The sequence below is a fragment of the Microcaecilia unicolor genome, chromosome 6 (genome assembly GCF_901765095.1).
Source record: "Microcaecilia unicolor chromosome 6, aMicUni1.1, whole genome shotgun sequence".
Lineage (NCBI taxonomy): Eukaryota > Metazoa > Chordata > Amphibia > Gymnophiona > Siphonopidae > Microcaecilia > Microcaecilia unicolor.
The window spans coordinates 205,819,521-205,845,413 of NC_044036.1; the positions used below are offsets into that span (position 1 = coordinate 205,819,521).

The window sequence follows — 25,893 nt, forward strand, 5'->3', positions numbered from 1 at the left end:
TTATATTCTACAAGGGCACTGGCAGGGCCTCCTCTTCAAGGAGTTGACATCATAGAAAGCAGTGCATAGTTTTGGTGTTCTTGTCAGTTATAGACAGTTCAACCATTGGTAACATCCCACTCTCACTGCTTCCCTTGACCTACCATTTCTAGTGCAAAGTGGATGAAGGAAATTGTTTGATCATTTATATTATACTGTGCCTTATGGAAGTTTTGTGAAAGGTATGCTATCAAATTGAATTAATAAATAAATAAATAAATCATAAAGGGTCCTTTTACTAAAATGCATTAAGAAATAGGCTTAGCACATTTTAATATGGGCCTTTTCCACATGCTAAGCCCATCTTGTAACTCAGACCAAAATAGGACTTTTTTTTATTTTGCAGGCCTTGTGCTTTCTATTAGCAAGTCAGGCCTACAAAAACAAGGAAAGATACAGTCAAATATGACATACTAATATGACAGCATTTGGGATCTGTGGGGAAAGGGAAAGCAGAATGGGGGTTAGGATTGCTAAGGTAGGTAATGGTGGGGGGGATATTTTAGTTGTGGAACGTTTTTTACACTTCTTGTACTGGACCTTCCAGGAGCACAAAGTTGGAGGTAGGCTTTATGAGGGTAGGATGGAGGCTGGGCATCCTGCACCTTTTTACAATTATTTTTAATTTTCAGCCATTGACAGTTATGCAATTGCAGTTGCCTGACACCGAATGTTTTCTTAGAACATGTCTGGCATTGAGTTCCCCATAAAACGTTACAGAACTGAGACAACGGGGTGCACAAAATAAGTACCTGAATATATGTAAACCGTTTTGAATGTAGTTGCAAAAACCTCAGAAAGGCGGTATATCAAGTCCCATTTCCCTTCCCTTTCCCTTCCCACATTTGGCCTGTTTGCAGGAGACCTGGCTTTGACCAGGCAGAACACCAAACATTAAAATGTGACTGGGGGCCTGATGCATTAAAGTCACCTCAAAGAATCATCCGTTATTTCCACCACAGTTAAAATTACCGCAGAGGAAATAGCAAGCAATTTTAAATAAAAATTTTTAAAAATTGCATGCATATGAGCTTCACAGACTTTTCCCATGCAGCTTGTGTAGGGAAAGTGCCAGGGCATGCACATAGCAGTCAATTGGTAAGCGTGGCTGCTATGTACAAACCCAGAAAACTTTCACTACACTCAGCTTTCATACACACATACAAGCTGCATGTATGAAAGCTGTAGGGAGAAGAAGGTTATCCAACTGGAAAGCTAAGGTAAAATCACAGGAATACAGTGGGAGTGATCCTTCGCTTTTGGAAACCTAAACTTGGAAGTGCAAAGGAGACTTCTCTGATCCAAGCACTGACCAGGGAAAAAACAAGAAGAGTTAAGTAATTTGCCTTTCCTTCTTGGAAGTATTATTAAGAATTAAAACCACTAGTACATAAAGCAAAATCAACTCCCCTTCCCTATTTCCTTCTTAACTCCCTTCTTTCATTTAAAGCACAGTACAGATTTAAGGTTTGGAGAGCAGAGGTGCCTCATGTTGAGAGTGAAAGAAAAAGTTCAGACCTCCTAGTGTGGTGATGGCAACTCACCCTTTGATTGCTGGTCACTCCTCACCTCGTGGGGATCCCTTAATCTACCCCCCCCCCCCTTCAAAATGATATTTCCAAAGCTAGATAAGCATTTTGGTAACCATAAAGGCAAACACACAAATTGCACTTTCAAGCTATAAGGGCTCCTTTTACTAAGCAGCGGTAAGTCCAATGTGGGCTTACCGCTTGCTATAATGGAAGTACTGCCAGGCTACTGCAGCAGCCCGGTGGTACTTCCCACCCCTACTGCTCTGTCATTTCCTGTGCTACAAAAATGTATTTATTTTTGTAGCGCCATACTGTACCCGGCGTTAATTGGGCAATACTGCAAACTGGTTACCGCCGGGTTAGCACAGGAGCCCTTACTGCCACCTCAATGGCTGGCAGTAAGGGCTCCTCCCTGAAATGGCCTGGCCATTTCCTGCAGGAAAGCGAGACCTTCCCTTTTACCAGCTGCAGTAAAAGGTGGTCTTGGCGTGAATGTAAAACATGCATCGACGCCAGCACCGGTCCCCTTTTGTCGCAGCTTGGTAAAAGGGGCCCTAAATTATTAACTATAGAAAACTCCTTTGTGGAGGTGTTATTTGCATTTTGTTTTTTTGAATGGTACAGTAATCAGGGACAAACAATAAGGAGTGGGAACTGAATCAGGCTCTTCGAAAAGAGACTCAGGACGTTGGTGAAAGAAAAAAGTTCAATAGCTTGTGAAATGCCGGTAAAGACTCTTAATATGTGCTGAAATATGGTGCCATGTTGAGACACCTATAATTTAACTTTGGAGTCCTGAGTCTGTTTTCAAAGAGCCTGATCCAGTTCCCACTCCTTGTTGTTTGACTTTGCCTACTTCATAGGACCTTTGTGTTCTTTCCACTCTTTAGAGTAAACCAGGGAGCCAGTGCTCTTTATGGTGGGAGTGACATATGGCAGGAGAGGACAGGAGGAATTTCCACCAGGGAAGATTGTATACCAGATCAGAGTGTTCAAGAACAGAAGCTAGAAGATCCCAAGAGGTTACGGCTGCTCCAGACCTCCCGTAAAATTTCTGTTGGTAAAGTTAGGTAGGCCTTTCTGTACATTGCTCATAACCGGCTGTGCATCCCTTGAAATGCACATTTGAATACTAATAAGCTTGTTATAATATATTAGCATACAATTACCATTTGCTGCTACCATGGATGGAAAACAGCCCACAGAGCCCTTCTGTGCATTCATTGCTGGATTCCCTGCTTGCTAAACTGACTTGAACCAGTCTAAAAAGTCCATTGCTGGCCAGGTAAGTTTTAGTGCATCAGGCCTTGGGTGGGAACTGTAATATCAGCTTCTTCACAAGAAAGGAAAGCAGAGGTGGCTATATTGATAGGCAAAGCACTGCAATATACAGTTGAAACTGTTTTGGCAGATCCAGAGGGAAGACACGTGATGGCGATGTTGTACTGGCAAGGTAGTGAAGTCATATTGCTAATATTTACAGTCACAATTCACAAACAAATCTTCACTGTTTTATTCTGTATCTCCAGAAGGGTCATATAAGATAATAAATCAAAAATATACATAGGAATCAAACTTGTCTAATTTTCTTCCTAGCATTAATTGTAAACAACTCAGGAAAGTATGAATGTCATTACAATATACAAAAAAAAATCTTTATTAGCAAATTCACATATATAGTAATAATCACTTACACATCGCAACATCTAAAATAGCATAAACCCCATTTACTCTCATTCATTCTCATTCTCATCAAAATTGAAAATTAAAATACAGATTTTGAAATAGAAGTGACCATCGATAAATGAACCACATAAACCATTGAATCCTCACGTGGAATTCCCCTCTAATTATATTTTCAGTCTGTTAGGGGTATTAAACAACCTCCAGCCAACAGGCTTCAGTTCTTTTCACTCCACGACCAAAGGTTCAGAGCTTCACAAACTCAGTTCGATTGTATTTCCCTTCTGATTTTTATCTCAATTCAAAAATCCACATCGAATATCACATCAGAGTTATACTCAGTTTCAGTACTCTTTAATTTTCATTCTTAGCTCTTCTCAGCTTGACACAACCACTTGTCCCGCACAATTGGCATCTCAATCATGTGTTTCGCCACTCACTTGGCGTCATCAGGAGCTGTTATACTGTGCAAAAAGTGTGTATAAAACACCACTATTATCAGTTATCCTCATAAACCCCCTCCAATTAAATATATATTCTATTATACAAGCAACTTACCATAAGCAATTATCAATCTACAGCAAGCCAGATAGAGGTCGATAATAATGGACATCCAATAATTGTCTCATAGCTTCTCTATCATAGGCACATTTGTCCATAACAATTACCCCTCCACCCTTATCTGCTCTAACAATAACGATCGAAATATCATCCCTGAGGGAGTTCAGCGCTATCTGTTGTCTCTTAGTTAAATTATTGTGTTGTCTCAGATTAGACCTTTCTATGGTCTCCAAATCACGCAAGACTAATCGTTGGAAAGTATAAACAATAGGATCAGTAATGCCTGGGGGAGACCATGTAGATGGGGCATGAAATAAATCAGGAAAAGTTTGTAACTCAGCATTCATCCCCTTCTGTCCCTGAAAAAATAGCCTAAGGCGTAACTTCCTGAAAAATCTATACAAATCAACCCGAGTCGAAAAAGGATCATATTTGTCTGTAGGAACAAAAGAGACACCAAGTTTTAAAACTTCCAACTGATCAGCGGAAAGTTCTTTAGAGGATACATTGAAAACTTCCATCATTAATTCTGTATTTTCTTTCGAGTCCTGCTCACTTTTTCTGTTTGAGATTTTATTATTGGCTCTGCTTTTAATTTTTCTTTCGATAGGCGTAAAAAACTTTCAGGTAACTCAATTTCTTTCAACGACTTATCAGTAGATTTAATTTCATCCCCAGATGAGTCACTGGATGAGCTAATGAATCCAACCTTTTTCTTAAGCGTCTCGATCGCTGAGCTCTACCTGTCTTATCAGACCAAGGGTATACATAACCTTGGGTATAATCAAATTCATCTCTACGGTACTTAGACATTTTTTGATTCTTAATTTGTTGTTTATACTCATCAATCTGTTGCTTATGTTCCCGCCATTGATTCTGGTAAATCTCAGATGTGGTATTAGACTCCAATTTCAACAGTTTATTATCTAGTTCTTTCAAATGCTCATCCAGCAACACTTTTATATGATTAGTCCTGAGTAACATAAGGTCTAATTAACATGTGGAAATAATATGATTCCATTGTTCAACAAATAATGCACCATCTAGAAAACGAGGCTCCTTATTAATTCGGAGCCCACGTGGGATACATTGACTGTGGCAGTATTCAACAAGAGCCGCCATATTATACTCCAATCTAACAATATATTTGTGCAATTTAAGTACATCACTCCATTCAGCACCTTTATCATCTCCTATACCATCAAACAAATGCCCTCCTGCCATAAGCAAGGAGATCCGTTCCTCGGTCAGGCCTGATTTTGATTCCCAGCCAATGCTTGCCATGATTCCTCCAATCTATGTTATAACAAATCAAAAATATACATAGGAATCAAACTTCTCTAATTTTCCTCCTAGCATTAATTGTAAACAAATCAGGAAAGTATGAATGTCATTACAATATACAAAAAAATCTTTATTAGCAAATTCACATATATAGTAATAATCACTTACACATCGCAACACACTACATCTAAAATAGCATATAAACCCCATTCACACTCATTCATTCTCATTCTCATCAAAATTCAAAATTAAAATACAGATTTTGAAATAGAAGTGACCATCGATAAATAAACTACATAAACCATTGAATCCTCACGTGGAATTCCCCCTCTAATTATATCTTCAGTCTGTTAGGGGTATTAAACAACCTCCAGCCAATAGGCTTCAGTTCTTTCACTCCACGACCAAAGGTTCAGATCTTCACAAACTCAATTCGATGGTATTTCCCTTCTGATTTTTATCTCAAAAATCCACATCGAATATCACATCAGAGTATCTCAATTCAAAAATCCACATCGAATATCACATCAGAGCTTATCGGAGCTTATCCAAACGGTGGAGGAAAAAGACTTCAGACACCATGAGATTCCCATCCACATGTACGGTAAACCTTCATATCCGTGGGTGGCTCTCCCCAATCATTAGTCATAAAAAAAACTCCACCTGATTATTAATTCTGTAACACAATAGTCAAAAGAACTTTTAAAGATACAGAATAGTCTATCCACGTGGAAAGCTTATATTAGCTGTGAGAGCTTCAAAAAAATTTCTCATTAAATGAGGAATACTGATCGTGGGAAATTTTCATCAATCCCAACAGGGGTTCCCTGTTTCACCACCAAGGGTTGCTTCAGGGCAATGCGTGTTCTCACAAGATATCCATACTTTCCAAGATAATCGCCTTCCTAATTGCTGTCACAAACTTTCAAAAACCAACTTTCCACACATAGCTTTCTCGCAAAAATGTCGCCATTAGAATGACTCAATGACCTTCTCTTGGAATAACATAGTTCCCCCATAGGATACATCTTAAGGTGGTCAAACAGATAGAAAAGCCAACAGCAAAACTAGAAGGATACTTGGGTGTCAGCAGGAAAAAGGAGGCGATAGTGCCTTAGTATGTCTTTGGTAAGATTTCATTTGTCTACAGCTTTGGCGACCACTCTTTCTAAAGGTTATAATCAGAATGGAGTCAGTCCAGAAGGTGGCTACTATAAGTAGTCTTCATCATAAAGCATATAGAGGCAAACAAAGATCTCAATAGACATAATCTGGAAGAAAGGCAGGAGAGGGGAAATGTGCTAGAGATATTCAAATACCTCTAATATATACATGTGCAGAAAGAGGACTCTTTCAATTTAAAAGAAGTTCTGAAATTAGAGGTCATAGGGTGAAGGTGAAAGGAAATAAACTCAAGAGTAATCTAAGAAAATGTATCTTTGTGGAAAATGTGGTGGATGTATGGTACAGTTTCCCAAAAGAGGTGGTGGAAATGAGAACAGTACCTGAATCCAAGAAAGCATGAAATGAACATAGATAATCTGTGGGTCAGAGTCATGGATTGTAGAGCCTAGTAGTTGGTGTACATGGGCAAACTGGATAGGCTGTATGGTCATTATCAACAGTCATTTTCTATGTTTCTATCCATTATGGGCTGATAGAATTGCCCCAAGAGTCATATATGTTTTGTGCACTTTCCTGAATGGGAAGTAAATCCTTATGAATATCTTTTCCATGCATTTGAATTGTGAAGCTCAAGTAGAAAAACAAAGGGCCCTTTTACAGAGTGACGATAAGCCCAATGTGGCCGCCGGTGGTAGTCCCGCCCCTAACGCAAGCTATTTCTGGGGAAAAAAGAAAATCCTTGAAATGGCTTGCACGGTGGTAACTTGGCAGTAATTGGGCATCGCCACGCTCTACCAGGTTACCTCCGAGTTAGTGTGGGAGCCCTTATCGCCAACTCAATGGTGGTGGTAAAGGCTCCCTGTCACATGTGGTAGCGATAAAGACTCCCACACTAACCCGGCGGTAACCAGGTAGTGCGCGATGATGCCTAATTACTGCCGCGTTCTCTTACTGTATGGTCATGTGTGCCTGGGGTCTTTTTACCCGCTGTGGTAAAAAGGGTCCTGGCGTGTGGGAAAAACAGCCCCCACCGCTAGCGCAGGCCCTTTTTCCCGCAGCTTGGTAAAAGGACCCCATACTAAGGTTGGTACACTTTATTACATTGGGACTAGAGGCTATGGCACCCTGTAGATTAGCCAGTGCAGTGTTCCTTCTCATTCTTTACTTTCCCAAAATGATAATCTGCGTGTTTTTCTACCCTAGGGTTTATTCCTTTGAGACTGTCCAGAATCAACTACTTTAGGTGTTCAGCTTTTTTTTCTTATTCCTTCCCTTTGTATTTCCCGTCCATGATCTCTCAGGAAGAAGTCGTTTTATAAAAAAATTAAATCCAATCTTAAGAATTCCACAGACTGGCGACGCTAGAGAGCTTTTCAGTTCCATCTCCCAGTGCACGGCTCTGGCCATTTCTTAGTGTTAATTCCAAAAGGGAGAACATGTCACATTGCTTTCCCTTTTGAATCTTAAAAGAATAAAGCCATTACATGGTCCAGGACTCTTCAAACAGGTGTAAAACGTTGGCCCAAGTTCCTGGCTCCTGCAGAAATGAAACTTTCATGTATGCCTGAAAATCAGACCCTCTAACACTCTCTGCAATCTTCCCACCAATTTTAATATAATTCTGCTCGGAGGTTGAACAGTAAAGAGTAAAGAGCCTCGGACCAATCCGTTCAAGCCAAGCTGCAAAACATTTTGTGAAATAATACAACACATATTGTCAAGACTTTTAAAAGTACTGCTCGCTATAGCTGCACCTTAAGTTGCCTCTGAGTACAGACTATACCTCCAGAGAGATATTTCTAGGGGAAAGACAAAAAGCATTCATACTAGTTCCCCTCTACTTGTGATGTAAGACACTGTCAAGGTATTTAAAAATGCAGCTTTGATGTACTTATGGATATTGCAATAAGGACCATATTGTCTGAATGGGAGAATACTGCTGCTTTGTCAATGAATGTTTGATGGAATATTATGTGTCAAAATGCTAAGGTTTGATTTGAATGAAATCTCAACTTATCTGTAGTATGGGACAATGAAACGATATTGGGGGTTATATTGATTATGTTTTCTTTGTTAATAAAGAGGTTGAAATAAAAATGCACAGCCACAGGCGCTTGACCAAAATAGTATAAAATGTGGAGCACACTTTTTCTTGTGCTCCTTTGAGTAGTCTGGCTGGATCATAATGGTACTAATGCGAGACTGCTGTTAGAGGTCATGACAACCATTTTACAGAGCTGGCTGCCAAGAATAAGAGTGAGTGGGCATCGTTACCCCTCTGACCACACTGGAGCACCAGGACATCTCCCAGTAGATCTATGGAGATGGAAGGGTAGGGAGTGAGCCTGGTCAGGCCTTCTAAGTTTTCTGGGGGGGGGGGGCTCAATTGTGATGGAGATCAGAAGAGGGTTTCCTTTGAGGGAGTTGGGAAGGGGGATCAGAACGAGGTCTTCTTCTGAGGGTGTTGAGAAGGAGGGAGGGGTTGGAAAAGAAGCTTATTCTAGGCTTCTGGTGTGTGGGAGGGGGATGGGAACACATTGGTCAGGACCCAGAAGTTAACCAGGCACCAGCCGATATTCAGACCTGAGCCTAGTTGACTCTGCAGCATAAAGCTAGGACAGACTTTTTTCTGTCCTAATTTCATGTGATTGCTCAACCAGTTAGCAGAATGAACATCTCTGCTAACCAGCTAGGTTTCCACAACACCCTAACTCTGCTCCCGGACCACCCACAAACTAGCATGGATGGTTAGAGGAGAAATACAGAGCCACTGAATATCCATGGATAGTCCCACAAATGTGATTTAAATGGTCAGGAGTCTCTCCTAGCTGTTTAAATAGCTTTGAATATTGGGCCCAATGTTTTTGACAGAAACTTGGGTAAATAAACAGGAAGAACCCATTTTGGTAGAATCTTGTCCAGAGGAATATAGTATGGAGTTCTGTTCTAGAGGAGTTAAAGGGAGAGGACTTCCTTTAATCTATAACTAAAGCTCCAACTTGCCTTGGCTACTAAGTTCTTCAGGTCTGGAGAAGCTGACAAAATGTAAATAAACCCTGTAATTTGGTCAAAATATAACTAGGGCTGCACATCGATTAAAACATTTAATTATTCAATTAATTATGATTATAATTTTTATTCATAAGATCAATCACATAAACCAGACAACAGATGGTTTTACTTTCAGGTACACCACTATGGTAATCCTGTGTGACAGGTTAACTCTCCCCCTCCTCCTCCATTAAATCTCCTCTCTGTATTTCACTTCCACCACTATCCATCAAGGATATCGCTCTCTCATCCAGCACCACCACTCTGTCTCTCTCTCCTCCACTATATGGGATATCCCTCTATCTCTCTCTCTCTCTCTCTCCACTCTGTCTCTCTCTCCTCCACTATATGGGATATCCCTCTATCTCTCTCTCTCTCTCTCTTTCCCTCATTCAACATTGCCCCCCTCTCTTTCACTCTCTCTCAACTGCCCCATAGTGCATCACCCCTCTATATCTCTCCCCCACCATCTAGCATCACCCCCTCTCTCTCCTCCCTCTCTAAAACCAGCATTGCCTCATCTCACATCTCCTCTTCCCACTTGCTCGATCATTCACATGTCAGATCTTTTGTCAGTCTCACTCTCACGGCTGTGACCTCTTCCGATGTTACTTCCTGTTTCAGAAGATCCAGCAGCAGCATGCACAGAGCAATTGCATGTGTGTGCCTTTTATTTCGTGTTTGCCACCACTGCCAAGACAGACCCAAGAAAGCAGTGGGCCAGGTGGAGGAGCCGGCAAGTGAATGAGCAAGCAGAAAGGTGAGCGGAACGGGAGGGAAAGGGGCAATGCTGGATGTGGGATGGGGGATGAGGGAAGAGACAAAGGGGTGATGCAGTCCCAGGGAGACAGTGGGTCCAGCAAGTGAGCAAATGAGTAATAAATTGATCGAGTAGGCAGAAGGGATGGAAAGGTTGCAGTTGGGGCCATTAATGCATTAATTGCCTGATTAAACCGTTAACCCTCTCATTCTATAATCTGTCTCAGAGAACTGTATGTGGATTTGGCAAGCAATTAGGTGAGATGGATGCAGTTACATGCTGCATGTAACTAAACTAGCAATTATGTGCATCACTGCACTTAGGCACTATTCTATAAGGTAGCACCTAAGTGATACAGAATATAACTGCAATGAGGTGTGCATGTGGGTGGGGCATGACTGGGCCATGGGCAACTCCCACATTTATATGCAAAGCTTATAGAATACAAAGTTATGTATGTAAGTGGCATTATTTAGGTCTGTGAACTTACACCTGCTATAGACCAGGTGTAAATACTCATGCCTAAATATTGGTGTTGTTATAGGATAACGCTTAGTGCCCAGCATTTGGTGTGCATTTTTGGTGCACTATACTGAATTACTCTCTGATTCTATAAAGGTCAACAAAAACTGTGTGTTCCTGATTTGTGTGCACAATTTAATAGAATAATGAGCCAATTATTGCCAATAATTGGCTTTTTAGCAAGCAATTATTGGCACTTAAATTGAGACTTACCTGTGTAAAATTAGGCACAGGATCTGTGCCTAAAATTTACACACAGTCCAAAAAATGGAGCATGGAAATGGGAAGGTCATGGGCGTTTTAGGGCAGACCAGGGATGCGGTTTTGAGTTATGCACATAATTGTATAATAATGGTACTCTGCATGAAAATTTAGCCATAGGCATTTGCACCATGTTTTCATTGGTGCAAATGGCTGCTCCTAAATTTACATGTGACCATTCTTCTTAAGCATTTATTCTATAAACTTCACCAAATATTAGGCAGAGCTTATAGACTACCATTTATCTGGGGGGTTTTGGCACTGATTTTTTAGGCACCATATACAGAATCTAGCTCTAAACGTGTAGCTGAAATCATTACTTAGTAAGGTTTTCAATCTCATGACTGCAGTGTAATAATATTGGATACAGAACAGATAATGCCAAAGTATTATTGAGACTATTATCAATAAATTTATTTACAGGCTGGATTCTAAATTTTGTAGATAGTAAGGAATGGATGTCAATGAACAGATTTTCTGGAATTTAACCTTGAGATCAGAACTAGACTTAATTGTTTCATTAAAGTAGAGGCATAAGTCAAGACACAGGGTATCCCCATGAGACACAGAGGACTTAACTGGGATGAAAAAGAAAGTAGAAGAGGAGAGAGTGGATAAAAGACAGGAGCTGCTACACTGAACTTGGAATAGAGAGCCACTTTTGAAAGTTTAAAAGAGAACTGACACTGGCAAAAAAAAATAAAAAAAGAAATGTATTGCTGAAGGACAAAATGCTTCTGAAGAATTATCTCAAATGGCAAATAGCCTTTTATATGCTTCTAAAGTTAAGAAGGTGGAATCAACTGAAGCTTCCCAGGGAAACAATTGGCAGATTATTTTGCCAACAAAGAGATGAAAATGAAGGAGAAGATTAGGTTGAAAGTTATCCAGGGAGAGTGAGACATATAAATTGGAAAGAGCAGAGAATTTAGTTAACAGCATGACTCAGGAAGTGGATGGAAGGAGGGACTGGGGACACTGTAGCTGGTCTTCATTTCAAATAGTCTCAAAGGAAGACATTTCACACCAGGTTATAAAATTGTTTCTGTGAATTAGAGCCTTGTCCTTCCTGGCTGTTAAAGGTATTATCCAATGAAATCTTCTAATATTGTTTGCCAAGATTGAGAATGCTGTTTTAGTATAGTATATTTATCCATGAGGATGAAACAAATACTGCTTCAGCTTTTATTGAAAGACAGTACAGGAGAAATGACAACCAACTGCCAATCTTCCACATGTTGGAAGCAATAACTGCTAAAAAGTTTCAGATTTGGTTGACTTGACAGCTACATTCTATGTGTAAATCATACAATCTTATTGAACAGGCTGTCAGAGATAGGGGTAGATGGGAAGATATGGTCATGCTTTAATATTTTTCTACATGACAGAAATTTGGAGGATGGTTAAAGATAACTGCTATTCTATAAAATGGAGTTTAGAATGTGGAATCCCACAGGGATCTCCTCTTTCTCCCATCTTGTTTAATGTTCAACTACAATCCTTGACAATGCTGCTTCACCTGCAGAGTGTGACTCTTCATCGTGATGCAGACAATACAGGAACAATTCTGGAAGTGGGCATCTCTTTCTAGATGTCCCGATGCCATGCAATGAGCGCAATGACAGCCTATTCTATACCAGCATCTGGGTGCCCAGATTCCGTTATAGAATATTAGCGTAACCTGGCATCGGCACACCTTGCATTTATGTGCCTCCAGTTACATCACTCATATGTGAATGTAAGTGGCAGCAATGCCCATGCCTCTCCAATGCTCTGCCTACGTGAACATCACCTTGCATTTACAAGCTAAAGGGGCAATTCTATAAAGGGCACCAAAAGTTAGGCACTAAGTTGCAGCACACTAAGTGCTAATTCTATAACATCATCTGGATGCCCAGATTCTAGAATCTAGCCTGTGTTGGTATTTGCATACCAACACTTAGGCATACCCACTTAAGCCACGTCAATAGCAGGTGTAAATGTGCACGTCTAAATGTGGCACGTTATCGTGTAACTTATAGTATTCTGTAATGAAGGTGCATAAATGTGGGATCCACCCAAGCCTCACCTATTTTGAAGTAATGTACTAAGGGGCCCTTTTACAAAGCAGCAGTAAATCCAATGCGGGCTTCCCATGTGCCAATATGGAGGTACCACCAGCAGTGGCATAGCAAGGGCGGGGCGGTGGGGGCAGTCTGCCCTGGGTGCACGCTGCTGGAGGGTGCAGAGAGCAGCCACGCGCCTGTCGGCTCCGCTGGCTCCCTGCTCCCTCTGCCCCGGAACAGGAAGTAACCTGTTCCGGGGCAGAGGGAGCAGGGAGCCAGTGGAGCTGACAGGCGCGCGGCTGCTCTCTGCATCCTTCAGCAGCCAAGAATGCACCCAGGGGAGGGGCTTGATGTGCTGGGGGGGGGGGCTTGATGTGCCAGGGGGGTGTCATGCTGCACCCTGGGGGGACAGACGCCGCTGCACCCAGAGGGGGGGGGGGGTGTGCAGCGGCGATCCGCCCCGGGTGGCAGCCAACCTAGGAACGCCACTGACCGCCAGCCAAACAAGGGTGCAAGTGGTAGTTTAGGCCACGTTTTACTTGGTGTGAATCCCGATGCTTAATTTAGGTGCAGAGCATGTGTATTCTATAATAATGTGCATAGCTTTTTGAAATGCCTACACCCCGTCCATGGCCATGCCCCCTGTTCAACTATGCGACTTAGAATTTAGGCACACCACATTATAGAATACACTTAGCAAGTTGTGCGTGTAAATTTCAATTAATGCCAATTAGTGCTGATAATTGCTAGATAACATGATTAGCTAGTTAACTAATTAAGTTATGCGCATTGTTATAGAATACGCTTCGGTTTCCACATGGATTTTCAGGCCCCATATATAGAATCCTTGATTTAGCAGGTAACTGGTTATATCACGCGATATAACTAGCTATCTGAGAATATTCAGCACATCGCCGGCTAAGTTTGATGGCCCAATTGGACCACCCAAATAGCTGGCCTATCTTTGGCCGCTATATCTTACTGCACACTGCCTTGAGTGAATTCCTTCAAAAAGGCGGTAAATAAATCCTAATAAATAAAATATAAACTTAACCAGCCAGCGCTGAATATTGGCTTGGCTGGTTAAGTTTAAACCAGGCAAAGATAAACTAAATAGTCAATGCCAGCCACTGGAAACGGCCCAGCATTGAATATCTGGCCTCACACTGACTGCAAGAGTTAGCCGGACTGCCTCCCGCGGTTTGAATATGGCTACTGTTTGTGGCTAAATGTTCAGCACATATATACTTAGTTAGGTTAGTATTCTATAAAACACAGAAGGTGCCTCCATTCATTTATGGAATAGACTCCAACCAAGGGTCCTCCTGGTGCCTAATTGTAAGCACCTTGTTATGGAATTTCTCTCTGTGTGTTCTACAAAACAAGAGTGAGAAAAAGGAATAGCTCTGAAATAGTACTCACTGGATCTTGAACTTAGAATAGCGATTATGTTTTTTGAGATGGAATGATCAAAACTGCACATATGTAGGGCAGTTCTATAAAGTATACATGAACATTTAGGCACCAATAACATGCACATGTCATTAGAATAATGTGTGCACATATGTGTACACATGCGCACCTCTATGCCAAAATCCCACAGAACTCACACTTGTGCACTTTAATTATTTATTTTTATTTCAGACACTTGACATACCAGAAATGGGCAAGTGACTAAGCAATTTACAACAAAATCAAAAGCTGCAGGCGTCTATGATGACAGTGGGGGGTAAAAGAGGGCAGGGAAGATGGGCACTCAATGACTACCTTTAAGTGCTTGCACCCAAATTATAGATGTTCCTTTATAGAATAGGCTCATAACTAACATTCAGTTATAGAATTGCTCTATATATGTTACATCTTATGAACTCCAGAAAGAAGCTCTTTTGGGCACTATGCAAGTACTACAATGAGCATTAGCAGTAAATTTGAGAGACTGAGATCATACACCATATACCCTGGCTTAGGAGTAGAACACAAGAATAGCCATACTGGGTCAGACCAATGGTCCACCTAGCCCAGTATCCTGCTTCCAGCACTAGCCAATCCAGGTCACAAGTACCTGGCAGGAACCCAATTAATAGCACCATTCCATGCTACCAATCCCAGGGCAAGCAGTGGCTTCACCCATGTCTATTTAAATAACAGACTATGGAGCTTTCCTCCAGGAACTTGTCCAAACTTTGTTTAAATCCTGATACGTTAACCGCCGTTACCACACCCTCTGGCAATGAGTAATATAGCTTAACTATTCATTGAATGAAAAAAATATTTCCTCCTATTTGTTTTAAAAGTATTTCCATGCAATTTCATTGAGTGTCCCCTGGTTGTACATTTCGAATGAGTGAAACATCGATTCACTTCCACCCGCTCCACAATACTCAGGATTTTGGAAACCTCAATCATATCACCTCATATCACCCCTCAGCCATCCCTTTTCCAATCTGAAGAGCCCTAACCTCTTTAGCTTTTCCTCATGTGGGAGCAGTTCCATCCCCTCTCATTTTGGTCGCTCTTCTTTGAACCTTTGCTCATTCCACTATATATTTTTTGATACAGCAACCAGAAGTCAATGCAATACTCTAGGTGAGGTCACACCATGGAGCAATACAGAGGTATTATAATATGGTTGGTCTTATTTTGCATTCTTCTCCTAATAATTCCTAGCATCCTGTTTGCTTTTTTGGCTGCTGCCACCTACTGGGCAGAAGATTTCAGCGTATTGTCTACAATGACACTTGTCATGATATGCACAAAACTAACCTACTTGTGATCACATTGTAGGTATATAATAAGTCATTATGATATTCCCTAAGCTGAGGATTTCAAAATCCTTTTTCTTGCAGAAGAGATGACTGAGAGGGAATATGAAAGAGGTTTATAAAATCATGAGTGGTGCAGCGAAAGTTAATATGGAATAGTTGTTTGCTCTAGGAGGCATTCAATGAAATTAACCGTTAAAGGTTTTCAAACAAATCTAAGGATTTGTTTTTGAGATAACATACATTTAGGTTGTGGAAATTGGTTAATGGAGAATTTGGTCAAGATTTGTAATATAAGTGGGTTTCACAAATGTTTAGATATCTTTCTGGAGGACAACTCCATTAACAATTACCAGCCAAGCAGCAGTTCACCACCTTTAACTCTTGAAATTGGCAATATGGAATGGATTACCTCATTAGGTGTTGCTAGACAATGTTAGAGAGATGATGCTGGGTTAAACGGACCACTGGTGTGATCCAAGCATAACATTTATCATGTTCTTATTAGGAAAAAGTTAAAATTGAACAGATATTCTTATCTGGAATCATGCCAAGAACAATGAATATCTCTGGAATTCTGTAACAAAATCCAATCCCTCCAAAGCAAAACATCATAACAGGTTTATTCCCCACCTATCTACAGTAAAGTCTGCAAATTTGCTATAAGATCAGTAGTCAATTAAAGAAAATTAGGGGCCCTTTTACTAAGCTGCATAGGCGCCTACACGTGCCCATATGCCAAATTCGAGTTACAGCCCATTTACTGCATGGCCCTTGAAGTAATTTCAATTTTGGCGTGCGTCCGCTATACACATCCGCAAATATTTTTAATTTTCTAACACGCCGCGGCAGCTATATGCATCAAGTGGCATTTGACACGCGTAGACCATTACTGCCCAGTTACCATGAGAGACCTTACTGCTAGGTCAATGGCTTGCGGTAAAGTCTAAGACCCAAAATGGACATGTGGCAATTTTCATTTTGCCATACGTCCATTTTCGGCAAACATATTAGAAAGGCATTTTTTGTAGGTGTACTGAAAAATAATTATGCGTGCGCCCAAAACACTTGTCTACACTACCACAGACCATTTTTCAGTGGACCTTAGTAAAAGAACCCCTTATGGCCAAAAAGTACAAAGAACCAGCAAGATAATTCCCCGATTCTTTAAATATAACAGTCTTGGATAAAATATTCCACAGCATTGTTTGCACAAATGTTTATTTTTCATAAATTATTCTATGAAGTACCCTTTGCTTTGTAACAGTTGCAGACAATGAAAACTAGTTAGCAAAAGAAGGGCTATTTTAAATTTGTGCAAAGAAAATTCTTGTGTAGGTTCTCTGAACATTTTTTTGGATGCATCATTAAACCTGGCCCTTTAGTTTTAGAAATGGGCTTCATCTTGTGATCTACATTTGATTCTAGAGCCACAGGTGCGGTACCACAAAATGAAAAGTGCACAGTACCTGATACAGTAGAGTGTCCAACATACTGATACTAAAAACTCTTCCAGCAGCAAAAGGCAATCGAAACATGAAAGCCAGGTTAGAACCTTTTTCACGTTCTTTCTGCAAAGAGGTAAAAATGAAAACTAATTCATGTTGTTTCATTTCAGAAGTTTGTCTTCTTTCCTGGAACATGCTATAGTTATTTGTGAACTTTTTAAAAGTCTACAAATGCAAGCTTGGATTTTGTATAGATCTGTGTTTGGTGCATGAGAATGATCACCCAAGCTTTGAACTGAGACACCAAATCATAGGTACTGTCTAGGTACAACAGTCCATTTTAATAAAATAAAACAAATACCACCAGTATCTAAGGGGATCTTTTACTAAAGCTTAGCTCGAGTTATCTGCAGCAGGGCCCATAGGAATAAAATGGGCCCTGCTGCAGATAACACAAAGACCCCCTAAATGAGCAAACCTGAGAAAAGGAGTGTCAGAGTATCAGGTATCAAGAGTGTCCAGGAAAGTCAGGGAGCCTGGAGAAGTACAGAGGGAACCCAGAATCCAGAGAAAGGACTGAACCTCTATTTTACTTTCTAAGCATATATTGTTGTAAGACTACACTGAAACCTGTATAGATCATTTTCTCTGCTTTAAAGAAGTTATTCAGTAAAGTGGCTTGGTTTTGGAAAACCACAGCCATGTCTGGAGCATCTCTGTTAGCTAGAAGTAGTACATCTTGGGCCTTGAAATTGTTTGTCCCTTCCCTGTTCAGGAGAATCCGCCTAAGCGGAGAACTCAAATGCCCCACAAGAAAACACAAAAGTGTAAAAAGAAAAGGTGGGAGGTTGACCACGGATACCAAAGACTGGAAAGGTAAATCTCTAAGTAAAAATGTTTATTGATTAAAAGTCTCGACACAAATGTTGTCTTTCGGCCGCTAGGCCTGCATCAAAAGTCTACAAAAAAATTGTACATTTTTTAAATAAAATATTATAACAACAGTGAAAAAATAAATAAAATACACATTAAAAAAACATAAAATAAATGGTACACTGTTCATAATGACATTGCGTGTATGACATATTAAACACCTCAAAAGTCCACCAAGTCATAAACGTTTACTTTCAGCAATCCACGTTTTTTTTTAAATTTCTACAAAAACGTTTTTATTTAATCTATGCCCCATTTTTATACAGATAAAGCCAAATCAAATCAGCTGGTACATTTAGATTTTTAACCATTGCCTTATACGTCATCACACGTCATCTCCTTTAATTTTTGGTGCCTTTTTTGCCTTTATAACTGATCATCCGTGGACCTGTCTTCCTTTGGTGAATGCTAAAAATCAACTTCACTGGCAAAGAACGACTTTTTTTTAACAAAGGGTCTTTTTGAAGGTAAGCTCTATCTTGACATACATTGTGTTCAGATCTTGACGCCACAGTACTAGTAACCGGCATCCCACATCACTCAGCGTCACTCTCTATTACCATGAACGACTTTTTTCACTAAGGGTCTTTTTGAAAACAAGCTCTGTCTCTACAGATCTTGACGTTATAGCACCAGTAACAGGCATTTTACATCACCCAATGTCACTTTTTCAGAGTCTTTTTTAGAGTCTAGAGTGGCTTTAATATTCCATTTCCACTGTACACTTTCTTTTTTTTGTCAAGTTTCTGGTTTGTCCCCCTAGATTTACAATTACTCTGGTTTCTATTATCCCTTTTTCACTATCCCTTTCTTAATTATCCTTTCTACACATTTTTCCGTTTTGGTTTCCATATCTTTCATATTTCAGCTGTTTTCCTCATCACATCATTATTTTTCCATCAGTGCATATTAGTTTATCATCAATATGTCTTACACTTTTTTGCAGACCATTATCCAACCCTTTATAATAAGAGATTGGACATTACTACATGTACACAGATCATTCTGTATTTCAGGACATTGGATGTTTTCTGTTTATACAGGTCAGTGTCTTGTCGGATCTATTCACTATTTTTGTTTCCTTTTTATGTTATTTAAATACTATAATATTTTTGCTTTACTAGTCTTAAATATAAATTGCCATATCCTTCATATATTTTGTGTTCTCATGGTTTTCACCACATCTTTTAATGCATATGTATTATGGGTCTGTATGTTTGGCGCTAATTGATAATTTATAATACGTATATAATATTTGACTATATACATTTATATATATATATATATATATATATATATATATATATATATACACACACATGCTAATAATTTGTATTATGCAAACATCTTCTGTACATAATTCATACTTCTTGAGTATTTATCACACTGCTTTCATGTTTTTCAGCACTTTCTTTACAGTATGTTTATCATAGGTCTAAGATGTTTATCATAGGTCTATATGATGTTTGTGTGATTTTTAATTATAAATGTATATTCGTTAAATGTACCTAGATGATGCCATTATGAACAGTGTCCCATTTATTTTATGTTCTTTTTTATGTGTATTTTATAAATTTTTCATTGTTATCATAATATTTTATTTAAAAAATGTACAATTTTTTTGTACACTCCTGATGCAGACTTAACGTCCGAAACACAACGTTTGTGTCTTTTAATCAATGAACATTTTTACTTCAAGATTCACCATTCCAGTCTTTGGTATCCGTGGTCAACCTCCCACCTTTTCTTTTTACACCTTCCCTGTTCAGAAAATCCATACCAGATTTTCTCAGAAACTCAAAGAAGTGGATCTATTTGAATCCTCTAAATCATATTATTTTTCATATTTTACAATAGGGATACAATTATTATTTTACTAGTAAAAAAGGCCCGTTCCTGACACAAATGAAACGGGCACTAGCAAGGTTTTCCTCAGAGTGTGTATGTTTGAGAGAGTGTGTGTGCGAGTGTGTGTGTTTGTGACAGAGAGAGAGTGTAGGTGCAAGTGTGTCTGTGAGAGAGAGTGTATGCGAGTGCGTATGTGAGCCACAGTGAGTGTGAGAGAGAGTGTGTTTCACACAGATACAGTGTGTGTGAGAGACAGAGTGTGTGTGTGAGACAGAGTGTGAGAGAGTATGTGTCCCGCCCTCGTCTGATGCAATTTCCGCAAGGGCGAGACGCAAGGAGGGAAGGAGGGCCGAAGGGAGGCATTCTGCTGCCTACAGCGCTGCTTTCACAGAGGTGAGACTGCGATTTCAATGCAAGGGGCCTGATCTGGTGGCGGACGGAGGGGGGGAGTGGCGGTGACCTTGGTGGGGGGGGTGGAGGGGGAGCAATGGCTGTGGTGACCTCAGGGAGGAGCGGTGGCAACCTCGGGGTGGAGGGATGAGCGAAAGCAACGCTGGCTGCGGACCCAGGGGGGGAGGGCATCGTGTGTCTGAGAGGGGGGTTGTCAGGGAGGCGGCGAGTGGCTTGCAGGGGGGTGGTAGCGTTGTCAGTACCGGCAGTGTTGATGACGGCGACATTGGGCGTGGACTGAGGGTACGTTGGTGTGCCTCGTGCTGCTATCGTGTGGTTGGTCACTGCTGCTTGTGATGAACCAGGAAGCACGCAAACGTCAGGACAGGAGATGGATACAGCGTTACAGGCAGCACAAACCCTACAAACCCTTCACTGCCATGGAGTCAGCTTCAGAACGTTGGAGGTGCTTTTTATTATAGTAGATGGGAATTGTTTTCTATTATGCTGTTCTAATGTCTATACCATTCTTTAGCCAATGTTGAGTGAAATGGACTATTACAGTTTGATGGCTTGAGGGGGGGGGGGACCACAGTATATTATGGCCCTTATTTTAGGAACATCTCCATATGTAAATGGCAGCATTTAAGGGGTCCTTTTACTACAGTGCACCAAAAAATGGCTTGCAGTACTGTAGGCGTGGGTTTGGGGTGCACGCCAATCCATTTTTCAGTGTGCCTGTAAAAAAGGCCTTTTTAAATTTTTCCAAAAATGGTTGTGCGGCAAAATCAAAATTGCCGAACATCCATTTTGGATCTGCAACCTTACCACTAGCCATTGACCTAGCAGTAAAGTCTCATACGGTAACCAGGCGGTAATGACCTACACGCATCAAGTGCCACTTGGCGGGTGTCCGATACACACGGCAGAAAATAAAAAATATTTTTTGGTTGCGTGTATTGTATGTGTGTCAAAAATGAAATTACCGCAAAAGTCACGTGGTAACCAGGTGGTAACTCCATTTTGTCTCACGTTCAGCACGCCTAGACACTTACACTGCTTAGTAAAAAGGTCCCTAAATAACTGGAGAAGCCCATATGTTTAAATATCATTTCAGAGCAGGGACATTCGCATGTGGGGATGATTTGTATGTCTAGATGTCAACAGAGTATGGATAGGACAGGGAGAAAAAGTGTCCTGGGCATAGGGAATCCATATCTATATTGAAAAATATACATGTTGGTATTTATACCTGCCCCAAGGCACATCAGGCCTCTAGTGATAATACCACAGTATTACTGCTAGAGGTCTTATTAGTTACTAGATCCCCAGAGACCCCTGGTATGATTGGGGAGTGTGTTGGCGGTGTGGGATATTGGGGGTGGGTGAGCCACTTCAGACATTCTGTCCTTGGGGGGAGGGAGGAGGGTTTTTTTTTTGGGGGGGTGTATATGGGTACAACATGGTATGTGCTTGCTTACCATGTGGGAGATCAAGGGGGTTGCATTATGGGGACTCCCATGGGAGTCTCCTATTGATACAAGGAGGAGCTGGGACATGCAAACCTGCTCGTTTTGAAAAAAAAAAAAAACTCTACAGTTGGCAAGTCTCTTGTAAAACAGTGTGAGAATGCTGCACATCCTGCCATGGATGTGTAACCTCCCCTCTCTGAGTCCCTTATAAAATGTTGCTCCACTTGTTTAGTGTAGATGGTCCAGAATGCAGCTGCCCTCCTGTTGACATGGTGTGAGAGGAGCATGTTATCCCCCAATTACATGCACAATATTGACCTACAAACTGTGTATTCTTATTTTTAACATTGTGAATGGAAAAGGGTCAGAGTATTTGAAGCACTGTTTAACCCCCTGTGCGGACAAAACTTTTAAGATAAACTGGATCCTATCTATTAGTACTGGCGTGGTCCTGGGGAAGAGTTGGAGTGGAGTCAGGGGGAGAGCTAGTAGCTAACTAGGCAGTGGCAGTATTATGTCTGCTACCTGGTTAGCTTGCCGGGTAAAGTTAGGAGAACAAAAAGGTTGTCCAGCAGCCATTCAGAACTCAAAGCTGGCATGGACTGGATCGAGTGAGGATCGCTCCTGCACCAACTATCTGCTATACCACTAGTGACCCTAAAGTAGGTCTGAGGAGGGCCTACAAAGGGTGGGGTCCAGAATATGGGCTGCTTGGGGGAAGTGATGAGTCAGATCATGTGGGGTTGGGGTTTGGAAGAGGGCAATTCTCCAGGGAGGGAAAGGAGCGAATGATATTCAGCCCACTGCTCAGTTAGCTAACTGGACAGTAGTCTAATATTGCACCTGGCCAGCTCTGTTCTGGGCTCTCATCTCTGCCAGTAGAAAATTACCCCTTGATGCAGGGGCGTAGCCACGGGTGGGCCTGGACGGGCCCAGGCCCACCCACTTTCCCTCCAGGCCCACCAACCATCCATCGCATGTGTGGCGCGCTGCAACGAAAATGCTTGTCCTCCCCGCCGGCACTGCCTCGGCCCCTGCACGCTACCCTGCTTCTGCCCCTGCCTGCATTCTTTTCTTCGATCGTCGCGTCGCCGGCAGCGCTGCCATTCACTCAGGCAGCTCCGCTCCCCTCTGCTGCGTCCATCTGGCCCTACGTAAACAGGAAGTGCATCAGAAAAAGCCAGATGGACGCGGCAGAGGGGAGCGGAGCTGCCTGAGTGAATGGCAGCGCTGCCGGCGACGCGACGATCGAAGAAAAGAATGCAGGCAGGGGCAGAGGCAGGGTAGCGTGCAGGGGCCGAGGCAGCGCCGGCGGGGAGGACAAGCATTTCCGTTGCAGGCGCGGTGGGATGCAGGGGTGGAGAGAGAGGCAAAGAAGGGCATGAAAGCTGCCTTGCACCAATTCCTCAAGGCCGCCACACTACAGCAGTGGCCAGGAGGAGAAACTAGTGGTTGGGCATCAGTGTCCTTGCCCTGGGCCTGCCCCTTGAGAGGGGGTGGGGTGGAGAGACTGAGTGAGTGAGATGGTGGGGTGGAGAGATAATTGTTTGACATGGGGGAAGGGAGAGATGCAGGAGGAAAAGAGAGGGAGAATTGTTTGATATGGCTATGGTGGGGAGAGGAAGGGAAAGGCTGCAGAGGAGTGGCAAAGGACGATAGAGGAAAAAAGGGAGTGAGAGATGAGAGAGGGAAATATTGAACATGGCTGGAGGGGAGAGAAAAAGATGTTAGACCAGGGGCTCAAGGCAGGGAGACAGAGAGAGAGAGAGAAAGAAAGAGATAGTGGACAATATGGGAGAGATGTTGGACATAGAGGTGGAGCAAAGGGAAGGAGAGGTGCTGCACAAGAGAGGGGAAAGAGGGAGATATTGGATCCAGGGACAGAAGGGAGATATGCTGGACAATGGGTAAGAGAGAGAAATGCAGGACCGTGGAGGGAGGGGGTAAAAGGGAGATGTCAGGCTATGAGAGTGAAGAGAGGATAAAGAGAGAGGGGAGATGGTAATAAAATGAATGAGAGGATAGTGATTAGAGGTGGTAGAAATATGGTAATGGTGCGTAGATTGAGGATGGAAGGGAATGGAAGGCTGGGAAGGAATGAGTTTGGATATGGGTGAGGTAGTGGGTGAAAGGAGGAAAAAGTTTAGAAAGAGGGTTAAATTTGAGTAGACAGAGGCAGAAAAGAACAAAATACAGAAAGGAAAGAGCTAAAATGGAAAGATCAATATTTCAGAAGCAGTTGTAGTGAGGAAATGGAACGAGAGGAGAGAAAAGACAAATGTACAACAGTTGCTTGAAGAATTAGCAGAAGACGACGGGAAAGTGGGAAGGAGAAACTGAAACCAACATGATAGAAAAATAAAATGTCCAGACAACAAAAGGTAGAAAAATAATTTTATTTTGAATGTTTTAAATGGAATATGTTCAGTTTTATTGTGTTCAGTAGAAAAGGAAATGCATTTTTGTTTTTATTTCTCCAGTGTTGCACTAAATGTTGAGGTTCTCAGTTCAATTTTTGTCTACATATTTTTATTTCTAATTTGTAATCCCTTGTTCTGCATTTGGTGATGGTCTGTCAGTGTGAGACTGTAAGGGCAGATGTGGAGATTAAAGAGGAGAGGGCTTCTTTATTTTCTGCCCTGGGCACCAGCATGGCTAACAGCAGCCCTGAGCCTTGCTGTAGCTGGTGGGGATCCCCAAGCCCTGCTAGCTGAGGACCTCCACTGAAGGTGGCCAGAAATCCCTTCTGCTGAGCTTGGCAGATGGGGGCAGCATCCTTGAGCCACTGACAACTGAGCATGCATTGGGTGCCGCTGTCGGTGGCTCATGGAGTTGTTGCTTCCGACCAAGCTTGGTAAAAGTAAATTCTGGCCATCTTTGTTGGAAGTTTTCAGATGACAGAGCTTGGGGATCTTCATCAGCTAAAGTATTTATCTTTTGAGTTGGGAAATGCTGGGGGAGGGGGTTAGAGAGAAAATGTTGTGCCCGCCCACTTTGGGTTCAGGCCCACCCAAAATTGGCTGTCTGGCTACGCCACTGCCTTGATGCATAAGTTGATTAATGTGTGGTAGCGACTGTGAAATGAGGGAGGGAATGACAGTAGAGAAGTGGGGAAGTAGCAGGTAAGGATGATAAGGGAGTAGCTTACATGAGGGGGAAATGTAGACTATGGGGATGAAAAACACATATAATAACAGAGAAACAAACATAGGAATTCAAGATGCCCCTAAAACCCAGATTCTCTATAGCGCGCTTAGAGATCCATTATATAACAATGTGTACAATTTAACAAGCTTAACAAGCAATAATAAGCACTAATTGGCAATGATTAGAATTTAGGCACACAACTCTGTAGCGTATTCTGTAACGATGTGAGCTGAACTTTTAATGAATGCAGGCAAAAAAGGGCATGGTTATGGGCAGGAAAATTGGCGTTTTGTGGGCGTTCTGAAATTTAGGCGCCTAGTTATAGAATATGGCCCAGTATGCGTAAATCTAAATGCCGAAATTTACACCATGTTTTCATTGATATAAATGGATGCACATAGATTTAGGCGCTGAAATATCAACTAAGCATATTCTATCATAGGTGACTACATTTAGGTGTTGATTATAGAATACGCTTAGTCGGTGCTGATTTCAGTGCTGATTTTTAGGCTCCATATATAGAATCTTCCCCATAAGGGGTAATTTTAGTGCTCAATGCAGTGTTTCAGTTCACTTTATTAATTACACCTTAGGGAATTATGCCTCCCCCCAAATAAACTTATGCACTAAAACATTTTTAAAAATCATGCTAAACAGCTCCATCTACAAAGCCTTATTAGGGATTAGCAGTGTGCTGAATGCAACAAGGCAATTCAATTCCTATGGGCTTCGTAGCATTTGATGTATGGTAATTACTACCATGGCTTTGTAAAGGGAACCCAAAATAACAGAGTACATCTCAGAGTACTGACAGTACTAAAAAACAGAAATTGCAGATTTATTATTAGTAATTAGTAATTTATTTTTAAATTCAAATGTGTGTGTGTGTTTTTTTTAATGAATGAATAAACATGTTGATAAAGGCGAGCCAGTTGATATGTTGTATTTGAGAAAGTACCTCATGACTGACTCCTGAGGAAATTAAAAAGTCATGGGATAGGATGCTGAGTTCTATTGATTAAAAGATAGA

At 41.4% G+C, this 25,893-nt stretch overlaps 1 protein-coding gene across 3 annotated transcripts in view; it reads right to left on the reverse strand.

Moving 5' to 3' along the window:
• The window catches only part of KCNT2 (potassium sodium-activated channel subfamily T member 2), a 1,050,204-nt gene that overhangs the window by 89,321 nt on the left and 934,990 nt on the right, over positions 1-25,893 (reverse strand). For all 3 annotated transcript variants that reach the window (XM_030206382.1, XM_030206381.1, XM_030206379.1), the window contains one exon: positions 17,095-17,196. In XM_030206382.1, coding sequence (XP_030062242.1) covers positions 17,095-17,196 — 102 coding nt within the window. The remainder of the gene's footprint in view (positions 1-17,094; positions 17,197-25,893) is intronic.